Source organism: Xyrauchen texanus, chromosome 39, assembly GCF_025860055.1.
Source record: "Xyrauchen texanus isolate HMW12.3.18 chromosome 39, RBS_HiC_50CHRs, whole genome shotgun sequence".
Lineage (NCBI taxonomy): Eukaryota > Metazoa > Chordata > Actinopteri > Cypriniformes > Catostomidae > Xyrauchen > Xyrauchen texanus.
Window position 1 is genome coordinate 7,710,500 of NC_068314.1, and position 26,498 is coordinate 7,736,997.

General features: G+C 39.0%; 2 protein-coding genes across 2 annotated transcripts in view; both read right to left on the reverse strand.

The window, feature by feature from the left end:
* kif17 (kinesin family member 17) overlaps nt 1–1,631 on the reverse strand; it is a 33,875-nt gene extending 32,244 nt beyond the window's left edge. Inside the window, exon 1 of the mRNA XM_052111034.1 lies at nt 1,401–1,631. Within this exon, the coding sequence (XP_051966994.1) occupies nt 1,401–1,631 (231 nt within the window). The remainder of the gene's footprint in view (nt 1–1,400) is intronic.
* Nucleotides 1,632–6,475: 4,844 nt separating this feature from the next.
* On the reverse strand, nt 6,476–22,256 carry sh2d5 (SH2 domain containing 5). Its single transcript, XM_052111843.1, has 10 exons — nt 22,215–22,256; nt 21,990–22,077; nt 21,713–21,793; nt 18,830–18,904; nt 18,574–18,720; nt 17,934–18,134; nt 17,298–17,478; nt 16,948–17,053; nt 8,127–8,283; nt 6,476–7,164 (listed from the first exon to the last, which is right to left on the reverse strand). Exons 2-10 carry the CDS (start codon nt 22,038–22,040, stop codon nt 6,988–6,990), a joined length of 1,176 nt encoding a protein of 391 aa, XP_051967803.1. The 5' UTR covers nt 22,041–22,077; nt 22,215–22,256; the 3' UTR covers nt 6,476–6,987.
* Between the last annotated feature and the right edge of the window lie 4,242 nt (nt 22,257–26,498).

A 26,498-nucleotide genomic window follows, 5' to 3' on the forward strand; every position in this document is an offset into this window, starting at 1 on the left:
GGCTATGGCCTTGGTACTTTAGGCCTAAGGTGGGTAGTTAAGTAGTAACATTTTCAAACAAACAAATAAATATGATAAAATACTATATAACTGTATATGTAGTATACAGTATATTATATAAATTATAATATAATATGATAAATTATTAATAATAATAATACAATAAATAAAATATGGAGGGCCAAATTACTCAAAACAAAATAATAAAATTATTATTTATATATTTAAATAAATAATTAAATACACATGAAAATGAAATTAAATCACAAATGAAATGATTAAAAACTACTAAATTGCTGTTGAGTGACGTGCTGATAGCCATAACACTTAAAATAATAAGACACATATTTATGAAGCCACGAAGCTTGTGCTTAAATGAAAAATCAACCTAAGATAATGCTAAAATGAAACTGGATGCAAACTGTATAGATATATTTTGTGATTTAATGATTTTAAAGTTTTAAAGAATATTATTTTGCATTTAATAATTGACTGATGTATTGATTTAATTAAAATGTAATAAATATTTATATTTAATAATAAATCAATTTAATAAATCCATGTCTTCAGAAGCGATAGGTGTGGGTAAGAAACAGATCAATATTTTTAACTATAAATTCTCCTCCCAGCCCAGTAGGTGGTGATATGCATGAAGAATGCAAATCGCCAAAAATAAAAGAAGTGAAAGTAAAAGTGGACATTTATAGTAAAAACATAAATATATAAACAACTTAAATATTTCTCTGTTTCCCACACCTATCATATTGCTTCTGAAGACTTGATTAAACCACCAGAGCCATATGGATTACTTTTATGCCTTTATACTTTTTTTTTCTTTTTTTCTGAGTTTCAAAGTTCTGGCCACCATTCACTTCCATTAAATGGACTAACAGAGCTGAGATATTCTTAAAAAAAAATCTTAGTCTATGTTCAGCAAAAGAAAGAAAGTCGTGTTCTTCTGGGATGGCACAAGGGTGAGTAAATAATGAGAGAATTTTCATTTTTGGTTGAACTATCTCTTTAAGGCAGTGTGGAAAAAATTTATTCATTCATTCATAATGAAAATCCCGTCCAAACATGATGATTTCTCTCATAAAAAAAAAATCAACAAAATTAAATTCAGTAGCCTACAACAAATAGGTGTAATAACATAATGTATAAATGCTTCACAATTTATATATTTAAAACATTTCCTCATAGCAGTCATTACCTCCAGTGCTGAATATTTATAGTCTAAAAAGGGCCCAACTTACAAACACATCTTGTAAATAATGAATTATAGGATGGGCTGCAGATTTAAACTGTGATGGGATTTTGTTTCAGATAAGCGACTGAGCAGGTATCAGATAACCCAGATCTATGGGTATGCACGCTGACCAACCACACGAAAAACAATGTACCTCCACCAGAGGATATGCGATTTCGTTGTACATCTGCTCAGTGGAATGGTTGATATAATAAGTCCCATCAAATGTGAATTGTTTCGGCGGCTCTTCGGTGGCTCCGGGTTTCTCAATGAAACACTGACAGCAGCTACTGTCAGTCGAGATGACCGTCTTACAGTTCAACACTTTCTCCCTTTCATTCAGCGGTCGACATCTGACGACCACCTTCACGGATTCTGATGCCATCTTAACGGATCTGCCAACCTGACTGGTTTCACTTGTTATCGGCTAAAGAAAAATTTAATGGTCTGATAATAATCCAGGCAACAACTCTTGTCATTAAAACGGAGACGCTAATAGATATTGTCATCCAGTTCTGGTTCCGTAAAGGGTCGCCAGGGTCAGGCTGCGGTCCTCCTCAAACGCAACATTGAATAAAGCAGCATGTTTATCTTGCTGTTGCGTACCACGTTACCCGGCAACGCCAAACTTCAAACGCGCCGGCTACATCAGCACAAACTGGCCCCTGTGACCTGCGCACTGTGCACTAACTACAAATGCGCACATTATTAGAAGGAACATTTTATTTGAATTCCTTCCTTTAAAGCCAAAATCTAAATACATTTTTAATATATATATAACCGATCAGCCACAACATTAGGAAGGAAATTTGTACTTTAATTCACCAAAGTGGCATTCAACTGATCACAAAGTATTGTTAGGACATTACTGATGTAAAAAAAAAAAAAACATCACCATCACAATATGAAAAAAGTCATTTTTTATCAAATCTAGACAGGCCCCATTTCCTGCAGCCACCACTCCAACACCTTATCCTTGAGAATCATGCTAATTTGGTACTAGAAAATCACTTGCCATTATATCAAACACAGTTAAATGCTATTTGGTCCATTAAAAGAAGCTTAACATTGTCTTTGTGTTTGTTTTTGAGTTGCCACAGTAAGCAATATATATATATATATATACACACATACACACACATATCTCTCTCTCTCTCTCTCTCTCTCTCTCGATAATATATATATATATATATATATATATTATAAATTGTCATGGTTACTGTTGTAACCTCTGTTCCCCGATAGAAGGAATGAGATGTTGTGTCGATTGTAGTGAAAAGAGGGGTCTCTTCTGAGAACTTGAGAAAAGGCCAATGTTAAATTAGCAGACAGAATTTGCATGTCCCGCTTTATACGGGTATAAAGGGGAGCGGGCGAGTGTCTGTCAGACAGGTTTTTGCACTGAGGAGCCGAGAATAAGGTGACGACGCATTACAGTGGTAGGGATAGTGACGTGGCAAGGGGAACATTGGGGAATTGACATCCATCGGGGAAAGGAGGTTACAACAGTAACCATGACGTTCCCCTTCTGTCACTCACTCGACGTTGTGTCAATTGTAGTGACACAAGGGGTCCCACTTCAAAAAAGCATGCACTAACCCGTGTTACGTGACTGCTGAGCCAGGTGCAAGCAAGCTGTTGCGTGCTAGAAGCAGCTGGGTTGGCTGCACATAACCCTCCCCAACGCCCCCAATAAATGGTGTCCTATACCGCTCTTAGGTTCCCAGCTCTTAGATTCCCAGTACCCTTACGGGAACAGGAGACATGACTTGGCATGGGAGCAAGCTGGCCAGCCATGGCCTTTTCTCTCTCTATGTTTCTCGTCATAGAGTTTAAAAGCAGCTTGGGCTATCTTAACGCTATAGATACGTTGGGGGAAGGCGTCCTTTTCCATTACTATTCTTTCAGGGGGAAAAGGCTCTGCGGAGACCACAACCTGCCCAGACTGGGGGAGGTAACTTGTGGCCAATACCCATGAGGATGGGGAAAAGTCACATGTGGAGATGGTGCTATTTGATCCTGCCTGACAAGGGAGGAGTTGCTACAGACACGGTGACCAGGGGACAGCAGGGACTGCTCAAGGGAGGGGGACTGTACCATGGAAATTCATCACAGGGAGTTTCCTAAAGTGGGAACTAAGCCTTTGGAGCCCAAACCCAACACGGAGCACTAGAATCACTAATTCCTCCGCTGGATTTGCCGGCCAGAGGGCTAGGGAGGAAGAACATCCAGGAAGTGAGAGCTTAATGGCTAACCTGGGAGAGATGGCGTGCTTACCAAGGGACTTGCCGTCCAATGGGTCGTGGTGGGCTGCGATAGTGGCAACATACACCTTCAAGGTGGAGGGGGACAGCCTCCCCTCCCACCTCTCCTGCAGGAATGAAAGCACTGACCGAATTGTGCATCTCTGCGGGTCTTCAGATCTGGAAGAGCACCAATTTGCGAACAGATGCCACTTGAGGGCGTAAAGCTGCCTGGGGGAGCTCTGGCTTCTTTGATCGGGTCTACGACTGCAGGTGATAGACCGCTTAAGTCTTCCACGTCCCGCCCAGTGGCCAGACATGGAGGTCCCAGAGGTCTGGTTGCGTCCAGGAGCCAGCGGCTGCGTGCCCTTTGCACACGGCACCACAACCCCATTGAGAGGCATCTGTGGTGACCATGACACGTCTGGACACCTGCTGTAGTGGAACTCCTGTCCGCAGAAAACAGAGGTCTGTCCAAGAGTTGAAAGTCTGATGGCAGGAAGGGGTGATTAACCCACGGTATGTGCCCCGGCGCTATGCCCATCTCGGGAAGACAGTCTGAAGCAATTGCTGAAGTGGTCTAAAATGCATCAACCCGAGCGGTGTGACTGCGGCCATATGCCCCAGGAGCCTCTGGAACTGTTTGAAAGGAACCGCTGTGCCTGGCTTGAAGCAAGCGAGGCACCTGAGCACTGACTGCGCACACTCAGTTGTGAGGTGCGCTGACATTGAGACTGAGCCTAACTCCAAGCCAGGAAAAGAGATGCTCTGAACCGGAGAGATTTTGCTTTTTCCCAGTTGACCTGAAGCCCCAAACGGCTGAAGTGCGTGAGCACCTGGTCCCTGTGGTCGCATAGTAACTCTCAAGTGTGTGCTAGGATAAGCCAGTCATCAAGGTAATCGAGTATGCGGATGCCCACTTCCCGTAGCGGGGCAAGGGCTGCCTATGCGACCTTGTTGAAGACGCATAGGCAGCAGAAAGCTGCTGGAATGTGCCATAGATCCAACAGCAGTGCTTATTGCCAGTAGAGGTGAGTGGAACAGTGGTGAACTCAGCTTTGCTGTTGCACAACTGCTTGGGTCCGAAGAAAAATCTGTCTGACAGACACTCGACCGCTCCCCTTTATACCTATATGTCCGGGGGCGGGACATGCAAATTCTGTCTGCCAATTTCACATTGGCCTTTTCTCAAGTTCAGAGGTATGCAAAGCTCTCAAAAGAGACCCCTTGTGTACCTACAATCGACACAACGTCGAGTGAGTGACAGAAGAGGAAACATTTATATGTTGGCACAATTATATTTATGTCTACGAAACTAATTTCAAACATTTAAGCACACGCCTTCAATTCTAAAGATTTGTAAGATCGTGAGAATCATTTCAGTCAAGTGCCCCCAAACTTTTCAAAGGCAGTGTATGTATATACTGTATATATATATATATATATATTCACAGACCTGTAGAAATGGAATGTGTCCTTGAATAAAGGGGGCACTGCCATTCCTGTCTTGTGGCATTGTCATGCTGGAGGGACATGTCAGAATGAGCCTGCAGGAAGGGTACCACATGAGGGAGGAGGATGACTTCCCTGTAACGCACAGCGTTGCGATTGCCTGCAATGACAACAAGCTCATTCCGATGATGCTGTGTCTCACCGCCCCAGACCATGACGGACCCTCCACCTACAAATCGATACCGCACCAGTATAGGCCTCTGTGTAAAGCTCACTCCTTCGATGACAAATGCAAGTCCGACCATTACCCCTGGTGAGATAAAACCGCAACTCATCAGTGAAGAGCACATTTTGCCAGTCATGTCTGGTCCAATGAAGGTGTGTTTGTGCCCATAGGCGATGTTGTTGCCGGTGATGTCTGGTAAAGGACCTGCCTTACAACAGGCTTACAAGCCCTCAGTCCAGCCTCTCTCAGCCTATTACGGACAGTCTGATCACTGATGGAGGGATTGTGCATTCGTGGTGTAACTCAAGCAGTTGTTGTTGCCATCCTGTACCTGTCCCACAGGTGTGCTATTCAGATGTACCAATCCTGTGCAGGTGTTGTAACATGTGGTCTGCCACTGCGAGGACAATCAGCTGTCCTCCCTAGGCACATCTGCAGTAGGCTACTCATGCCTCAGTGCAGCATGCCTAAGGCACGTTCATGCGGATGACTCTGGGCATCTTTCTTTTAGTTTTTTTCAGAGTCAGTAGAAAGCTGTTAGTGTCTTAACAACCGTTCCACATGTGCATGTTCATTAATTGTTTATGGTTCATTGAACAAGCATGGAAAACATTGTTTAAACCCTTTACATCAAAGATTTATAAAGTTATTTGGTGTCCTAAAAAAGGGACATTTATTTGTGTGTGTGTGTGTGTGTGTGTATATATATAAACATATGTATATAAACATACATATATATATATGTGGGTGTGTTTTATATATAATTGTAAGTGGTTAAGATGGGCAAGGAGGAGGCGAGAACCGGCTTGTCAATATAAATTATATTTAATTAAACTCAAAAACCAAAACACACAAACATAAACACACATGACGGACATGCCCGTAATTCTCTCTCTCTCGAACCATCGTCACCGGCCGCCTTTATCCCTCACGCGCCTCATCAGGCCGATTTGGGACCGGCCGCGCGATATTCCGACCTGGCCCCGCAAAAAAAATAATATTATTCAAACATAATGGTAGTATTTATTTATATAACTATAATTTAATATTCAATTTATTTTTTTATTTATTGTTGCATTATAGTAATGTTTGTTTTTTTTCTCTACATACTACAGCAATTATATTCTTTCTCTATTTTGGGGTGAAATGTTACCATGTTCTTGATAGATTTTCTTGAGAATCACAGAAATTACTATTTGTGATATTCTATTAGTTACATTTTCCTACTGTACACCACCTCAAAAGACTGAATCTTGAAAGAACAGCAGACAAACATGTTCTTAAAAAAAGTTTATGTAAAGAGGCGAGACAATTAATTTACATAGGAGTGTTTTCAAGAGAGAAAAAGTGAATTTAAGAAGTAGAAAACATTAAGGACCATCAACTGGATAGTGGAAGTTTTTAGAAATTTAGGTCATCACTGAAGTTCTCTAAACTAGTGCCAATATACAACCCCAAAAGACCAATATATACAACCCATGATGTCAATATATACACCTCCCATATTTGGTGGACATAGTCTGTGCCTCTGATAAACTTATAAGTATATATTTAAAAGCTGACATTCACATGATAAACAATCTCAATAAGTGCATATTTTTTAATTTTTTAAACTCCAGTGCTTCAGGTGAGTTAAAGTTATTGAGGTTATTATTGCAAACAGGCAAAACAGTGTTTGTAGAAAAAAAATTTGTGCAAGTGACTTTAGATCCTGGTTAGGAAGCCTTACAAATGTCAGCAGCTATTGAATCTTTAAAAAAGAAAAATAATAAAAAATGGTAATGACCACATTGGGGGAAAGACAGGATTCATACCAAACTTTAGTTTTTAAATGTGCCTTTCTTGCTGTCTTGTGTAAGTGAGCTCTTGTTCACTATTTCCTCCCAATCATAGCAGTGGTTGACACGGGTGCTGCTCAGAGAACATTCCAGCTCCTCACTGAAATTGGTGTAGTGTTCGATCAAAGCAGCGAGGCTTTCAAACTCATTGTGGCATTTCTGTATGAAGAAGATTAAACATTGTACTTCCAAAAGCAGTTATAGAGCACTAGGAAAACACTACAGTTCACTTCAAGGAATAGTTCACCCATAAATGAGTATTATGTTGTTAACTCACCTTCATGTTGCTCCAAACACATATGACTTGACTTTCTTTTGTGGAAAACACAAACTATTTTTTTTTTCTAATCTTCACACAACTTTTCACCATATAATGAAAGTGAGTAGTGCTGTCAAGCTCCAAAAAATAAAACCACTTACCAACAAAACATCAAACTCGTTGGAGATTGCATCAATTTCCTGATGTTTGACGAGACGTGCAAAAAACCAATCAGGTTAGATGTTACTGACGTAGTTGCCACATTTGATTTTACTGTTGAATACAGGAATTGATCCAGGATTTCATTTGAGAGCGAATAACAACATTGAGTCTGTTCATCACACAAAGTTTTCATATGTCTTCGAAGAGGGGGTCTTCTTCTCCCCATCTACCAGTGATGCTTGAGTCAACTTCCCTCGTCTACTACCTGCGCAGATATCAACTGCGCAGCTGGGTTGTAGGTTGCCAAGTTGAGGTATCAAATAGGTAGAAATTTGTATGATGTGTCAATTGTGTGAGTAGGATGCATTTCATACAAGATCTGGCAACTGAACAACCTTGGAATAATATATTGATGTGATTATTCATATAACTAGGTTTGGGCAATACACATTACGGGAGTTTCCCAAGAGAAATAACAAAATGGGAGGGGGGCAGGAGATGGGTGTGAAAAACGGGAGACTCCCAAGACAGGTATGTTGACAGCCCTGAGACAATGTTCAGTTTGTTTTGAGTGTAAAGATTTTTTCTCTTTTGATTTCCACGAAAGAAAGTCACGCATGATTAAAACAATATTAGAGCGAGCAAATTAAGACATCATTTTCATTTCTGGGTAACTATCCCTTTAAATCCCTTTGCTCACCTCAAGGTGGAATTTCCCCTTGGAATACTTTATAGCTTGGGTTGCCAGACCTGATGGAAAGCGAACTATAAGAGACCCACGATTGGGCTTTTTGGGATGAGGACACAGAAGGAAGGCACCAAGGACATCATCTGCCAGCAGCGAAGAGCTACAATCACTGTGATCGAAACAAAAGTGTTGAATAAAAATTAAGAACACTAAATACAAATACCAGACAAGGAGTTTGCTCTGTGAATGACCTTCCTAAATATAAACCCCTTTTTTAATGAGACAGATTTGAATTATATATCTTTACCTTCTGCAAAGACATAGCAGCCAAACAAATGACAGAATAAAATATCTATACAGGTCCTTCTCAAAAAATTAGCATATTGTGATAAAGTTCATTATTTTCCATAATGTAATGATAAAAATTAAACTTTCATATATTTTAGATTCATTGCACACCAACTGAAATATTTCAGGTCTTTTATTGTTTTAATACTGATGATTTTGGCATACAGCTCATGAAAACCCAAAATTCCTCTCTCAAAAAATTAGCATATCATGAAAAGGGTCTCTAAACGAGCTATTAACCTAATCATCTGAATCAACTAATTAACTCTAAACACCTGCAAAAGATTCCTGAGGCTTTTAAAAACTCCCAGCCTGTTTCATTACTCAAAACCGCAATCATGGGTAAGACTGCCGACCTGACTGCTGTCCAGAAGGCCATCATTGACACCCTCAAGCAAGAGGGTAAGACACAGAAAGAAATTTCTGAACAAATAGGCTGTTCCCAGAGTGCTGTATCAAGGCACCTCAGTGGGAAATCTGTGGGAAGGAAAAAGTGTGGCAAAAAACGCTGCACAAGGAGAAGAGGTGACCGGACCCTGAGGAAGATTGTGGAGAAGGACCGATTCCAGACCTTGGGGACCTCGCGGAAGCAGTGGACTGAGTCTGGAGTAGAAACATCCAGAGCCACTGTGCACAGGCACCAGAAACAGCGGCAGAAGCGCCTGACCTGGGCTACAGAGAAGCAGCACTGGACTGTTGCTCAGTGGTCCAAAGTACTTTTTCGGATGAAAGCAAATTTTGCATGTCATTCGGAAATCAAGGTGCCAGAGTCTGGAGGAAGACTGGGGAGAAGGAAATGCCAAAATGCCTGAAGTCCAGTGTCAAGTACCCACAGTCAGTGATGGTCTGGGGTGCCATGTCAGCTGCTGGTGTTGGTCCACTGTGTTTTATCAAGGGCAGGGTCAATGCAGCTAGCTATCAGGAGATTTTGGAGCACTTCATGCTTCCATCTGCTGAAAATCTTTATGGAGATGAAGATTTCATTTTTCAGCACGACCTGGCACCTGCTCACAGTGCCAAAACCACTGGTAAATGGTTTACTGACCATGGTATTACTGTGCTCAATTGGCCTGCCAACTCTCCTGACCTGAACCCCATAGAGAATCTGTGGGATATTGTGAAGAGAAAGTTGAGAGACGCAAGACCCAACACTCTGGATGAGCTTAAGGCCGCTATCGAAGCATCCTGGGCCTCCATAACACCTCAGCAGTGCCACAGGCTGATTGCCTCCATGCCACGCCGCATTGAAGCAGTCATTTCTGCAAAAGGATTCCCGACCAAGTATTGAGTGCATAACTGAACATAATTATTTGAAGGTTGACTTTTTTGTATTAAAAACACTTCTTTTATTGGTCGGATGAAATATGCTAATTTTTTGAGATAGGAATTTTGGGTTTTCATGAGCTGTATGCCAAAATCATCAGTATTAAAACAATAAAAGACCTGAAATATTTCAGTTGGTGTGCAATGAATCTAAAATATATGAAAGTTTAATTTTTATCATTACATTATGGAAAATAATGAACTTTATCACAATATGCTAATTTTTTGAGAAGGACCTGTATACTCCAAAAATTTCTTTTTTTTTTTTTTTTAAGAATTATGGATTTTAATTTCATAACAAAATGTAATCAAATTGATTGAATCAATTTTTAGTAAAAACTAAATTAAATGTAGTTAAATATCACAATTTGATGGAATTTTGTGAAACTGAAATAAGTCAATCTTAAAAATAGGCTACAGTTTTTGGTGTGTGTATATTGATTTAATAATTTAATTTTATGTTTGAAAAAAAAAAAAAATGCAAAAGTAACTTAAAAAAAAAAAAAAAGCTACAGTATATAATAATAAAGCTAATAAAAACTAATTTGGTTAAAAACCTTTTCAATGGTGTCAGTGGAATAAGGGTTCTCACACAGGAGAAGAAATATTACAATCCGATTAAATATGTTTGATAGACAGTGGGCTCTGACTTGATGCACATATGGGGGATTTTCCCCTGATAGTAAATAGTTGTGTGAGAGTCTTGAGTGGCCTATCCGACATAGTGTATACGACTTGATTGATGGTCATTAAAAGAGAAGACACTTCTGGTCCCAACAGCAGGATCCATTTCATGTAATTTGTTTGTTAAGCACTGATCCCATTCTGATTGCCTCGTGTTTTGACATACAAATGTATGATTGGTTTCAGATCTGTGGAAGGAAGTGAGCACTTTTAGTTCTGTAGATAAAGCATCTTTAGTAGCATTATCTGATTGCTCAATTCCAAAGATTCCACAGTGGCCAGGTACCCAGCAGAGGATGATGTTAAAATTTTGAGCTTCAAGGGATGACAATTTGATTAACATCTTCACAATTGTTGGGTAATCAGTTTTAATAGATTCTAGTGCTTTAAGACATGATTTTGAATCAGAAATAATAAAAAATCCAGTTGTTGTGCAGTCTCAATGAACTTCAGTGCCAACAGTAGAGCATTGGTCTCTGCAGTGAAAGTTGAGCTTTGGTCAAAAATACGTATGATGTAGTTGATTTGTTGCAAAAGCCGCAAACACATGATTTTCAGATTTCGATCTGTATAAAGTGGAATATGTAATGGGAACATTTGTCTAATATCCAGAAGTTGTTGGTGATAATCATTTGGATGAGTTTTTGACTTTTTGTTTCTTGTTAAATCCAGAAGGATTTGGGTGTTCTGAGGTCCCACGGAGAAATTTGCAAAAGTGAGTATGTTCCAAAATGTTTAAACCCACTTTTAAATTCACTAGATGAGGTTTAATGTGTAGACCAGTTGGGCGGATGCAACTTGATTTTTGTCATACATTATTGAAAGTTGAGATGAAAACACTGCTGGATAGGCCAGATTTTCTTTATTTGCGATAAGCTTGATTGCGTATCGTAAAGCCAGCTTCAGGCGTCTGTTTTCCAAAGAACGCTCATTAGACTCCACATAAAACTTTGGATCGGTGACGTTCTGAAAGCTCACAATGCCAGTCGTATACCTTGGTGGTGTATAGTATCCAAAAGTCGAATATATGATTTTCTTGGTGAGCCATAGACTATACTTCCATAGTCCAGCTTTGAGCAAATCAGTGTTCTATATAGATTTAGGAGGACTGCACCCCATTTTGTCTTAGATATAACCATTAAAATGTTCATGGCTTTAAAAGACTTTTTTAATAACTTAATATGTGGGATAAATGACAGTTTGCTGTCAAAGGTGATGCCAAGAAATTTGGTCTCTTTTACAACCTTAATGGGGACTCCATCCATATGCAACTCTGGATAATTGTGTAGACAGCAAAGTTGTCAGAAATGCATGCAAACAGTTTTTGTCTTTGCAATTTAGCATCGAACAAGACTGTAATTTATTTCTCTTCAGTTTAATTTTCTGCTAAATATTGCGCATGTACTTGCTTCTATAGCATATGCAGATGCCATCTACATATAAACTAACTGCAGTGATTATCTAAACCAATTACTTTTGTAATGCTATTTATTTTAATACTAAAATGAGTTACTGATTAAATACTTCCTTGAGGCACTCCAAGTTCTTGTCTATGTAGGTCAGACAAGGTGTTATCAACCTTGCCTCTAAAAAGTTTGATAAATATCTTTCAATAAAGACTGGTTAATGTCCTCTAAAACCCAGAGGATTCAAATCCTTTAAAATGTCATACTTCCATTTTGTGTTGTAGGTTTTCTCTAAATCAAAAAAGACTGCTACAACATGTTCTTTCTTAATAAAAGCATCACGTATATAGTTTTCCAGAGTGACGAGGTGGTCTATTGTGATTCCGGAATCCACACTGGGCATTACTTATATGATGTTTATATTCCAGTATCCAAACTAGATGATCATTGACAATCCTCTCCATTGTTTTGCTTAAGCAGCTGGTCAAGGGCGATAGTTCTTGGGATCATTATGGTCTTTCCCTGTCTTTGGAATGGGTATAAATTCTACTTCCAAGCAGGTGGAATATTTCCTGATATCCAAATGGAATAAAAATTTTTAAGAAGCATAGGTAGAGTAGTGAGAGTTAGATTCTTTATAAATTGGTAGTGGATTTTGTCAGGTCCAATGGCTGTGCCGTGGGATCTTTTTATAGCTCTTAATAGCCCTTCCATGGAAAATGGCTGGTGTGGCAGGGTGAGCAAGAGACAGACACAGTGGGTGTGGAGTCAAGGCTCAGAGAGGCATTTATTGGAAATAATAATAAACGTAAAATGTCCAATGGGGAATGGTGTTCATAATAAAGGGGGGATCTGACATCCACGCAGTCAAATGGGGCTCCGTGAAAGGACGGGGTAATGTACATAGGATGGCCCATGCACGGGCTGGGTCATTCGGCTGCTCACGCTCCACTCCAAAGTCCGCGGCGTCTAGCCCGTCGGCGGTTCCGCAAGCGTTTCACCCCCGGCGACTCATTAACGTGTCCGGGGGACTGAGGAACAGGTCCGGCAGCACACCATCTCATCCAGCTCTGAACCCTACCAGCTCTGGTCCTGGGTGTGCAAAGATGCCAGTGTGTGCACATGTGGAGATTTGAAGCCGGCTCCCTGTGAAGAGCTCTGTGTTTTAAAGACAGCGGTGATGAAGCATTTTTCCCATCAGGTGTGCTTATTAATTATGCACATCTTCTCGCTCTCCCGCCCAACTGCCGTCGTGAGCCTAGCTGAAGGGTGACCCAAAGAGGCGGGGCGACGATGACGAGCCGGAGGGGCAGATCATTCTGCCACACTGGTCATATGGTTCCATATTGTTTGAGGAAAAGTTCTTATTTTTCTTCTCTTGTTGAGCTTGGATTATTTGGAAGGCAGATTTCAATCGATGAATTCTTTTCAAATGTTTTTTAGTTAAAAGAGAAACTTGATGTTTGATAAGTTGCATTTGTGGACCACTGTTTTTGCCCTTCATCCTCCATATCAGATTCCAGACTTTATTTGATGGAGTGCTTGATGACAAGCTGGACACATTTTCCAGCTTTGCTTTTTTGCTTCATTTATTGTTCTTCTTGTTTGTGCTCTACATCTTTTTTTTCCTTCCCAATTTGGAATGCCCAATTCCCAATGCACTCTACATCCTCGTTGTGGCGTAGTGACTCGCCTCAATCCGGAGGACAAATGTCAGTTGTCTCCACATCAGAGACCATCAACCCACATAGCTTATCCCGTGGCTTGTTGAGCGCATTACCACGGACACATAGTGCATGTGAGGCTTCACGCCATCCACCGCGGCATCCACGCACAACTCACCACGCGCCCCACCGAGAGCGAACCACATTATAGCGACCACGAGGAGGTTACCCCATGTGACTCTACCCTCCCTAGCAACTGAGCCAATTTGATTGCATAGGGGACCTAGCTGGAGTCACTCAGCACACCCTGGGATTCAAACTCACGAACTCCAGGGGAGGTAGTCAGCGTCTTTACTTGCTGAGCTACCCTGGCCCCCTCTGTACTCTACACATTTTTAGTTTAATAAGATTTTTAGTAATTGGATGTCTGAAGAGGAGTCAGCTTCTATCCTCTCTTCTACAGATATTTTGCACTTATCAAATCATGGTAGCCACCTACATTTTATATTATTAGAAGTTCTAGGAATAGTGTAATTTGCTATGGATATAAGCGTTTCAGTAAAGTTCTTTGTAGCATCCGTATTTTCCTCTGGAACTCCCGTAACGGAGTATTTGAAACGGGTCCCAATATGCCATCTTCATGCACTTGTTTCTACGCCTCTTCCTTTGATGGTTAAATGAGTGGAAAGTGGTCACTTCCACAGACGTCATGCCAAACTTTCCATGAGAGGTCTAAAAATAACTCAGGCTGACAGATTGTTAGATCAATTGAGGAGTATGTTCCATGCCCTGGGTGTAGGAAGTATGTGATGCATCATTTAGAAGACATAAGTCATGGTTATCTATAACATTTTCAATCCTCTTTCCTTCAGTGCTGCAATGGTTACTACCCCCATAAAATGTTATGGCTGTTAAAATCTCCCATGTGTATAAAAGGAGAAGGGAGCTGAGCAACCAGATCATCCAGGCCCATGTGCATTAAATTCAAGTCAGGGAGGAACGTAAATAAAACAGACTGCAATTGTTTTCTGCAGGGTCAAACGCACTGCTGTTACCTGTAGATTGCTGTTAATACGGATATGACTATGAATCACATCGGTTCTGATAAAAATGGCTGTACCTCCAGGAGCCCATATATGGTTAGGTCCAAAGGTATTAAAAGCTGTACATTTTTTAAAAGAGAGGGTACAATCTGATGATAGTTGTGTCTCCTGAAGACAAATTACAAAAGGATTGATAGCTGCAGCTAAACGCTGTAACTCGGTATAATTAGCCCAAAGGCCACGACAGTTCCATTGGATGATAAAACTCTCCATTATCAGGTAGGTAAAATAGTGAAGGTTGCCCTAATTTTGCCTTTAGGAGATGGACTCCTACTATGGTGTCCACTCTCTCTCATTTCAACATCTTTAATATCTTTTTTCTTTTGAAGTTTTATCTTATGGTACTTTTGATTGTGATGAGCTTATCTTTTGTGCATTTCTTTTTGAAGTTTGATTATCATTTGTTGAATTCTGATTGGATTGGATATAATTTACAAGAGGCTTACTTTGAGTTCCTGTATTCTTGGTCCTTAGAAGTTTATTATTGTTAATAGTTTGGGGTTGGTCTCTATGCATCCAGGTGAGATCTGTCTGGCAATCCACTGTTCTCATAGGTTTTTTTGACAACAGAGGCAATCATTTTATCAATTATAAATCCTTTTCACATTTTTTATACCTCAAGTCTCGAGTTTGACAGATATTTCTTCTTTGTCTACATCATCCAACTCTCTAGTATGGATCACTCCTTTGCAGTAATTTAGCGTTGGATGAGGAGATGCCTTTATCTGTACTCCAGCGAACAAGTTGGCATGTAGAAGGTTCTTAGCAGCATTCCACAAGAATTTGACCAGGTCTTCATTTTTTTTTTTACTTCTTTCACTGTTCCTGCTATTCCTGCAATAACCTTATGCATGGCAAAAGGGGAAAGCTTAGTGACTGGCAAATCTGGTGATACAGCTTCAATGACAATACATTTTGGCCAATCATCACTTCTTGACATGGGAACACATCTCTTTTCTGAGCTACAATCTATATCCAGGTCCAAAAATCGCTTTTATGAGGTGTGTTTTGTAGCCATGTTTAAAGTTTTCAGTATCATCATCATCATCATCATCTCTACTCCCCACCCACCTTGGAGCCAAAAAAAGAGGGATGGACAGCACCGTGGATTTCCAGCAGATTATGCATCAGGTATATTGGGATGATATACTAGAGCAAAAAGAGGAACAAGTTGCTCAATTCACTTGATTGGCCCTTAGCCAACGCCTACTGGGGAGTCTGAAAAGACATCAGATTTCGAGTTATCACAGAGCTTTCCCAAGGCATGTCTTGACCAGCCGATTGATTGGATCGAGCCATTCCAACCTCTCATCTAGGTGAAGTAGGAGTGGCATGAGGGGGCATGGTCATGTGTCTTTCTGCAGGAGATGGAAAGCAGTAAGGCTCATCACCTGGGCTGTTATTACCCTCTGCTACTACCAGCTGGGGCAGGCCTTCACCCTCTGTTCCAATCACGCTCCTCTGCAGTGGCTTCCCTGCATGAAGGATACTAATGAGTGGATCACCAGTTGGTATCTGGCTCTTCAGTCTTTAAGTTCGAGATGATCCACAGACTGGGGGCGCAGATGGTTGTGGCAGACTTTCTCTCCAGAAATGAGGGGGGTAGTGCAGGCTAGATGTTGTCCCGGCCTGAGTTGGCAGTGGGGGTATGTGGCATGGTGGGGGTGTGGTCATGTGTCTGTCTGCGGGAGAGGGAAAGCAGTAAGGCCCGTCACCAGGGCTGTAATTACTCCAACACCTTTCTCTCATTATAGTGATAGCGGAGGGAGATCTGATAAGGCTCGCCAGAGTGGTGGAAGAGAGAGGCAAGGAACTGCTGCATCTCACTGCACTTCTCTCTCTCTCTCTCCTCGGCTGATTAGCCCGATTGGCCAGGCGTGCGTAGTCATGGCCCGGCCCTCCTCGTCACAAGGAGCCAAAGTACTGTGTTGAAAGAGGCAGCTGCAGCAAACCACATTCCTCAAGGACCAGGATCTCTTCCTCCACCGATATGGGTCATAACTCACGAGTCATCCCTTCTGTCACTTCTTGCAACAATACTGAGATACTAAAGACCCATTTTTCTCCAGGTCTTTATGGTGGGATGAAAAGATCGTTTTTACATCTTAGAATAGCAATGTAAAAAATTAAGTATTAATAGCTGTAAACCTAGCAAGGAAGGCTTTAAGCATTGATCTCTCTTACCCAAGGAGAAGACCCTAGCACTACGGAGGGTAGTGCCATACCCGGTAAATACAAAGTAATTGATCTATGTGATTCAGCAATCAGTTAATACCAGTGCAACACCATTACGGTTCATACTGACCTAGACAGGCCAGCCCAGCACCACACAGCTTGAGCCAGAGCTTCTTCTGTCTCAGCCAAATTGGGTTCTCGAGTCCTGCATGCTTTTGCACTTTCCTGATCCTTTTCTATTTCACACAGAAAAAGATTCTTTAGATTCCCTTAGGAATCAAGTTCTCATTCGTCTCACAAAAGATACATCGATGTTTGCTTTGGTAAAAGGGGCCATTGATTAAAATCACAATGATAAAAATTGCATCATGGTTTCTTTAATCCTCTGGGTCTCAATTAGGCCAACCATTATAACTAGACATGTGAATTACCAAATGAACTCTCTCACACACGACAGATTTCTATGAAGACTTATCCCACCTTGTGGAGCACGCAGTTTATCCTGCAGATGGCGCTGTTTGAGGGGAGTAAAAGTAAATGAGCGGTATGCTCCAGAACGCAGCTTTTTGGTCCGGATCGCCATTTTACGAACTATAGTGGGAGAGGAAGTAGGGCCCTCCTCAGGACTGCTCACACGCTCAGTGTTTGGCTCAGAGAATACCTGCAGAGGGAAACCAAGATGACCATCTTGCAGAATAGTGCAGTATTCCATTTAGTGGAACATTCTCTGGTATTTGACCCCTTAAAAAGACTACTGGAGGTTATTTACAGCTTAAGCTCTTAAACTCTTAACTGAAGAAAATAATGGACAAAAAAAACACCTGTATACTGAAAAGAACTCCAGAAAATTTTATATAAAATCATATAAATCTAAAACAGCAGTCCAAACCCCAAAATAATAATTTTTAGGCAACTATGCAGCTAAAGAAACAAACAATTTTAGGGAAGAATTTAACTAAATAGAAACTTTACATTTCTGTATTTCAACCCTCTGGACTGTTTGCCAGCTAAGCTTACAGTGCAAGTATATTTTTTTATGAAAGCATTTCACTCGTTTCCAATCATAGTTATGTTAAGCCTTAAAAGAAATGTAGCTACACTAAATAACTTGTGTACCTTTGCCCCTGGTAGGAGGCCTTGAGTCGGGGCCCTTCGGAAGGACACTAAGGCGCTAACACTAAGAGGGAAACCATGATTAAGCAGTGATGGGGTTCGAGTGGGTTTCTTCCTTGAACACTCATTCTGAGCCTCCTCTGGGTGCTTCTCCAGGAAATACAGTTGGAAACAGCGGCAAAGCAGCATATTCAGGAACTGGGCCTTGATTTGGGAAAAACAACAAAAATAATAAAAACACCCCCCAAAACAGAACAGATTCAGAAACAGAACTAAATCAAACCAAAAACTAAAACAAAAAAAGATCCAAAAAACAAAACAAACAAGAAATGTAAACAACACACCAAATTCATCACAACACTCAATTCATGGTGTGGGGGTGTATTTTTTTTTTCTTATCTGGTTTTACGTCATTTGAGATATTTTAAGCAATTTGGCAGTACACATCAGAAGAAAATAAATAACATGACACTTGAAAGTCTAAATATTACTACTGGGAAAAACATAAATACACAATCTTAATTCTAGAACTGACATGCAAAATATTACATATGCAATTTTAAATGATGCTTTGTTAGTCAAGCAATTAAAAAAACACTGCTAAGAGTTTGTGGAGGATGGGTTTTTTCATGTTGAGACTTACAGCTCGGGCATGTCTGGCTCTAAAGAGGTGGCAGTAGAGCTGCACATCAGAACCTCCAGGATTATGAGAGACAAAGGCAAACTGGGCATCAGACGGACGGATGGTGGACAGCGAGACTCGACACATGGCATGTGCCATGAGGAGCGTCTGAGGAGATACCAGACACAAGTTCAACCTTATGACTTACAAAGCAGAGAGGATGTTCAGAAGAACATTCAGAGAAGAAATCAAATGCAGAGACAGCATTTGATCTTACCGTTTCATCTTCATCGTAAACTTTGACTCCTTTGACAGAGAATTTTAATAAAACTGCACGCTTGCTTCTGCAATTCTGCAATTATAGATGATCAAAATTAATCTACATGACTAGTCAAACGTTTGGACTCACATACTCATTCTGAATTATGACCATTGTTCACATTTTAAAATAATAATAAAGTCATCAAAACTATGAAATAACACAAATCAAAGTAGGGGAATTATTCAGTAACCAAGAATGTTAAACAAAATATTTTATATTTTACTTTCTTCAAAGTAGCCACCCTTGGCTTAGATTACAGTTCACATATGTCAAAAGGTTTGTTTTTAAAATAAGTTAATAATAAATTGTGCCGGTGTATTACTTTAATAGCAAGCATTTGGTTTTAGAAGAATAATTGAGCTCTGTAGGTCCATACTATGCAAGTGAATAGAGACCAAAACTTTGAAGCTCCACAAAGCACAAAAAAGGCAGCATTAAAGTAATCCATACGACCCCAGTAGTTAAATTAATGACTTTAGAAGTGATCCAATTGATTCTGGGTGAAAACAGACCAAAATATAACTCTTTGTTTTCACTGCATCTTGCTATTGCCGTCTCAAGGACCAATCATGATCAATTACTCTTCCTAGTGCTTGAAGCATGCACAGAGCACTAGATGGCGCTATAGGAAGTGTAATCAAGCTTGAAATCATGATTGCCAAAGAGACTGCTGATGTCCAGATTTATAGTGAAAAAGGAGCTATATTTTGGTCTGTTCTCATCCAAAAAATGGTTGAGATATTCTTGTAAAAATCTTTGTTTGGTTCAGTGGATGAAACCAAGTCATACACATCATGGGATGGCATGAGAGTGAGTTATGGAGCCAGATCAATCTCATTAATAATTCACGCGCAAAAAAAACGATTCACACATGCGTAGACAATTTCACATGCATGAAACCTAATTCACGTACACAAAAAAAATTCACGTGCATGAAAAAAATATATATTCACAAAAAGATATTCACATGCGCAAAATAAAAGTATCGACGTAAATACATTTACAAGCAAAACACACTTCATAGATATACAACTAGTCGCAAAAAGTTTCGAATGTTTAAAATGTACGAGTGTATCCATGAATCTGAATGTGCAAATCGTCATTCACGTGTGAATCACCTCGGATTTGTGTGTGTGTGTGTGTGTTTTTGAGACTTTCCTGGCAGAGATCTCTTCCCACGTGGGTCTGTCGTACTCTTTAGCCAATCAGATGCGAGCTTAACCAATCATATCATAAGCCACTGATTTTGTGCACCTTTTGCGCAATATGGAGGGGCTAAACATCATGTAAATATATTGAAGGACTCACATATAGAAATAGTTTTAATTGCTTTCTTATTATGTGAATGAAAAATAGTCTTCATATATATTTGAATTTCCTTTTCAAGAACCAAAAACAAAGGTTGGGATTTACTGTACTTACATTTATGTATATGAAATTTAGCAAAAATGTAAATTTATAATATAGTATTCTTTCCATTTATTTGAGGGGATATTAGTAAAACCAAATATAACATTATCTAAACATAAGGAAAACGTGGGTTCAATGTTATCAATTATAAATCTGGTCAAATCTTTCAAAAATGTCCTTACATGAGCACAATGCCAAAATAGATGAAACAAAGTCTAAGGCAATGTATTGCACAAAGAACAGTTAAAATCAATATCTTTTTTAAATTTAACAAGAAAAATATTAACTGGGTAGTATCGGTGTAAGATTTTGAAAGTTATTTCCTGAACTTTATTTACTAATAAATGTTTGTTTGGTAAACCACAAATGGCCTTCCATAATAAACCTTCCACCAGTCTATTCCAATAAACAGTTTGACATAGTGACAATGTCTTTTTGTAGTAAGGAACAAATAGTTTTATTAATATTTAAAACTCCAGCGGTAGGAAATGAAGCCTTTATATCAGTAATCCAGCATGGCGAACGAAGAACGTTCGGGTAAGGAAGCACGGGTAAGTGAAGTAAAATGTTTTGGACAATAATGTATTGTGACTGAAAACATAATGAGGACAGTATTGATACTTTTATTGAATAAATAAAATAGGCAATTAACTAATACTGAGAAAAAAATCTGAATATGTATGTGTGACTCTAATAATAAAACAACAACAACAACAATAATAATAGCAGCACAAAAAAAAAAATTTCTTCCCGTTCTTCGTTCGCCTCGCTGGATTACTGATGTAAATGCTTCATTTCCATTCTAATTAATCCATATTGCGCAAAAGGTGCGCAGAATCAGTGGCTTATGATATGATTGGTTCAACTCGCATCTGATTGGCTAAAGAGTACGACAGACCCACGTGGGAAGAGATCTCTGGCAGGAAAGTCTCAAACGTGAAAGTCTGATTCACACGTGAATGACGATTTGCACATTCAGATTCATGGATACACTCGTACATTTTAAACATTCGAAACTTTCTGCGACTAGTTGTATATATATGAAGTATGTTTTGCGTTTGTAAAGTGTATTTTACGTATGCATAGGCCTACTTTTATTTTGCGCATGTGAATAGCTTTTTGTGAATATATATTTTTTTTGTGTACGTGAATTAGGTTTCATGCATGTGAAATTGTCTACGCATGTGTGAATCGTTTTTTGTGCGTGAATTATTAATGAGATTGATCTGGTTCCATAGTGAGTAAATTATCAGAGAATTTCCATTTTTGGGTGAACTACTGCTTTAAATGAAAAGGTTTTTAAGATTATGGGAAACACATGTGAAAACACATTCAAGTGGGTCAAAACATTTGACTGGTAGTGTAGAGGTAAACAAATATTAAAAAGGAAGCAGACATACACTTGTCTTTCCACAGAACACAAATTACCTTTAGGGACTTTAGGTGAGTGTGTAGCTGCTGAATTTGATCATCCAAACAACAGTCATCCACAGGAAATGAACCAATATACTAGAGAAATGGAGAAGACATGAACTCTTAATTAGCCAAGACGGAGTTCATGATGCCATCATCCTTCACAATGACTCAAATGTCTGAGTAAAACAACCATCAACATTTCCTTCATTCCTCATACATTAAACCACAGAACTTAATACTAACACAGTTGCTAAATCAGATCAACGCCATTTAAAAAAGTTAATTTCACCTCAGCAGATCTTGTAACAATCCCATTCTCTCTGCCAGCTGTCTCACCCATGTCTCAGTCCGTGCCTGGAGTTTGTTTGATTTATTTACTGTTTAATAATAATACAATAATAATTATAATAAAAAACAAGAGATCAGCGCGTCTGTCTTATCTAACAAATAGTTTCAACAAGTTAGAACTGCATTAGGAATGACAGAATAAGCAGTGAATTTCAAGCGACTGTACCTGACAGGGTGGGTCGAATCAACAGTCTGGCCGCTGAAGTTTGTCAATTCTGACTCACCTTAATCCTCTAAATCCCACCTACCAAAGCGAGACTGGATCCATCCCAATGGATCTTACAACACCAGATTCTCCGCCTACAAGATTAGGACATTTCCTGTTAAGACAAACGAGAGTGGATAGTGATTAGTGTCGGGAATTTTGACTCATCCAAGCGAATCAATTCTTTCGAACTGATCGTTTAATAGAATCATTTAAAAGACCGATTCAGTGATTCGTTTACACACCTCACTCAATCGTGTAACTAGCTAAATATGGAGATAAAATATGTTGTTAAGTGGTGTTGTTTAGTGACCGTTTCGTTCAGCTAGTTTATGGTCGGTCATGCCCCCGGTGTGAGGTAGAAACCCCCCTCCTTAACTTTTTCTGGCAATAAATCTAATCTCAACAAATTTATCGAATGTCTGTGTGCTCCTCTTAATCTTCATAATCAGAATGAGCTTTATTGCCAAGTATGCTTCCACATACAAGGAATTTGTCTTGGTAACAGAAGCTTCCTGTGTACAAACAATACGAGAAAGAAAGAGAGAGAGAGCGATAGAGATTTTTATTATTTATTTTTATATTTGTTAAATTGTTCAACTAAATGTAATTATAGATTAAGATGTAGTTAATTGATTGACAAAAATTAACTGTAAAATATACAGTCATTTTTCAAATATATTTTAAAAGACAATAGGCCTACAGTAGTTTTTAAAATAAAATGTTGTAAAAAAATTTAGATGTAAAAAAAGTATGATTTTCCTGTATAATTAATGGTAAAATTGTACATTATGTTTAACAAGAGAGTGCATGTACTTTTTACAGTAAATTATTTTAAAATTACAGTAAAAATCAATAATCGGTGTTCCCACAATTCCCTGCATGACCCATCATATTTCATTATATTTTATGGGAATAGTTATGTTTCTTCTTATTTTTGATATCAATTACGTACATTGGGTTGTTCTGTTTTATAATTAATTTAGTTTAGTTCATGTTTACTGCATTATATCAATTTCACATGTATATGATGGTTTTAGTGTTTGTGAGAGTGCAAATGAGCACTGTCTCTACATGTTTATTGGTCATTGCTCCTGGAAGAGCCACTATTGGTAAACTTCATGTCATCATGTGCTGTTCTGTAATTTTATGGTGATTAACAATACCTTATAAAGTAAAAAGCAGGTACCGTTTCAGAAGGTTAATATTAAGTTTATGATGATTTTACAGTAAATTTAATGTATATATATATATATATATATATATATATATATATATATATATATTACAGTGCCATCGTGGTCATGTAAATTTACAGGTTGTTCTGTTAAGTTGTTTCCATTTTTACTGTATTTTTTTTTTCATAATTATTCTGGCAACCACAACTGCAAGTTTCTTTTTTTTTTTCAGACTCGGTTCAATCTATTAATGTGAAATGTTTACAGCAAGCTTAAACTCACCATGGCAAATTCTTCTCCATGTTCTGACATGCACAATATTTTAAGAGGTGGCATGCTTTCATTCATTATACTAAAGTTTGGATCAAATTGTTTACAAAAACAAAACAAAGAAAAACTTACCTTGTGGCTTGCTCTAACTTGTTATTATAAATTACTATATCTACATTTATGTTGCTGAAACCTGTGAGGGGCCATACGTGACGGGAATGATTACTAAACATTGCTAAAATATGGACTTTGTATGAAACCAAGTAAAACGTTCAATGTTTTCTCTTTCAGTCCATAGTATTTACTAGCTGTAGTCGCTGATGTTTGATTCGCCACTCGCCACCGAATCGTTATTACGAATCGATTCCTTTGAACAAATGGGTTGAACAGAATTTAAAATTAGAATCTGAATCAACTCATGTGATTCGGTAATTAAAAATGGGTGTGGTTTAGATGCTAACACAATTTTTTGTGAAAAATATATTGTAACGTCCCATTGTCACTTTCATATTTTTAAAGGAATAGTTCACCCAAAAATGAAAAATTCTGTCATCATTCCTCACCCTCATCGCATCCGTGATATGGAGTTATATATGTGCCAATATTCTGCATGCACACTGTGATATTTTGAGCACACAAAATGTTATTTCGCATACACTTAAACTAAAGTTTGTAAAGCAATGTATCTTCTTTCAAAGATGAATACATTTTTTGCATGTGCAAGATCTCACTCACTCTCTATGCGCTCGGAAGTAACATAGACTGCTCCCTTGCTTTTCTGCCTGTATTCGGACAAGTTCCCTCTCCTACATACGGATTGGCTATTAGGAGCTGCTTACAAGTGCTCTGCGATTGGATAGTTGAGGTAGCTACAGCACCCATGAACATCTTACTGTAAATATTGCAGAAGTGCCAACAAGCACAATGTTCCAAGTTCAGTACACAATACTATATGCCGTTATCTTTACAAAATATATTTACCCTGTGGATTATAGACATTCTAGGAATACTGTAAGGCTTAACTTACTGTAATGTAAGTTTTTCAAAATATAGTAGCCTGGGATCATGCTATTTTAAGGATTTGTTTCTATTTTTACTTTTTGCAGTCTCGAACAATTAAGGTTCAATATACTGTACATTTAATTTACCCCAAACTATGGCAGGAGACATAATTAGCCAATTAATACATTTTGCCAGAAGTGTTGAGATAGAATGCATAAACTTCATAAAAACAGCATACTGAACATTTCAAGATACCCCACAGCTTTGAAATGCAAACATAAACAGCTTTTCTAATTTATTATCACAAACAGCATATGTCAATTTAGGCAATATTTGTAATATAATATTAATAATACTTAAGGCTGTCAAAAAATGGAGAGGACACACTAAAGATGGTGGACAAAATAATATTTCATGTAATACCAAAAAAAAGAAGGTGGTTCATATTTATTTTAATAAACTACTCTCACAGAATATCCTGTGGGACAGATAGGAGTCACATTAATTCCCCCAAAACTACACAATTACATTAGTCAAAGTTTTTACACATGGGAGAGATTAAATTAATATAATTTCAGATGAAAATAGTAGCTAACATGGCCAAGCTAGTAGCTGCATAAATGTAGCTAGCAAGCCTATTGGCAGTATACAGACTACAAAATATATTTACAGGTGAAACTCGAAAAATTAGAATATCGTGCAAAAGTTCATTAATTTCAGTAATTCAACTTAAAAGGTGAAACTAATATATTATATAGACTCATTACAAGCAAAGTAAGATATTTCAAACCTTTATTTGATATAATTTTGATGATTATGGCTTACAGCTTATGAAAACCCCAAATTCAGAATCTCAGAAAATTAGAATATTGTGAAATGGTTCAGTATTGTAGGCTCAAAGTGTCACACTCTAATCAGCTAAACACCTGCAAAGGGTTCCTGAGCCTTTAAATGGTCTCTCAGTCTGGTTCAGTTGAATTCACAATCATGGGGAAGACTGCTGACCTGACAGTTGTGCAGAAAACCATCACTGACACCCTCCACAAGGAGGGAAAGCCTCAAAAGGTAATTGCAAAAGAAGTTGGATGTTCTCAAAGTGCTGTATCAAAACACATTAATAGAAAGTTAAGTGGAAGGGAAAAGTGTGGAAGAAAAAGGTGCACAAGCAGCAGGGATGACCGTAGCCTGGAGAGGATTGTCAGGAAAAGGCCATTCAAATGTGTGGGGAGCTTCACAAGGAGTGGACTGAGGCTGGAGTTACTGCATCAAGAGCCACCACACACAGACGGGTCCTGGACATGGGCTTCAAATGTCAAACGTCTTACCTGGGCTAAAGAAAAAAGAACTGGTCTGTTGCTCAGTGGTCCAAAGTCCTCTTTTCTGATGAGAGCAAATTTTGCATCTCATTTGGAAACCAAGGTCCCAGAGTCTGGAGGAAGAATGGAGAGGCACACAATCCAAGATGCTTGAAGTCCAGTGTGAAGTTTCCACAGTCTGTGTTGGTTTGGGGAGCCATGTCATCGGCTGGTGTTGGTCCACTGTGCTTTATTAAGTCCAGAGTCAACGCAGCTGTCTACCGGGACATTTTAGAGCACTTCATGCTTCCTTCAGCAGACAAGCTTTATGGAGATGCTGACTTCATTTTCCAGCAGGACTTGGCACCTGCCCACACTGCCAAAAGTACCAAAACCTGGTTCAATGACCATGGTATTACTGTGCTTGATTGGCCAGCAAACTCGCTTGACCTGAACCCCATAGAGAATCTATGGGGCATTGCCAAGAGAAAGATGAGAGG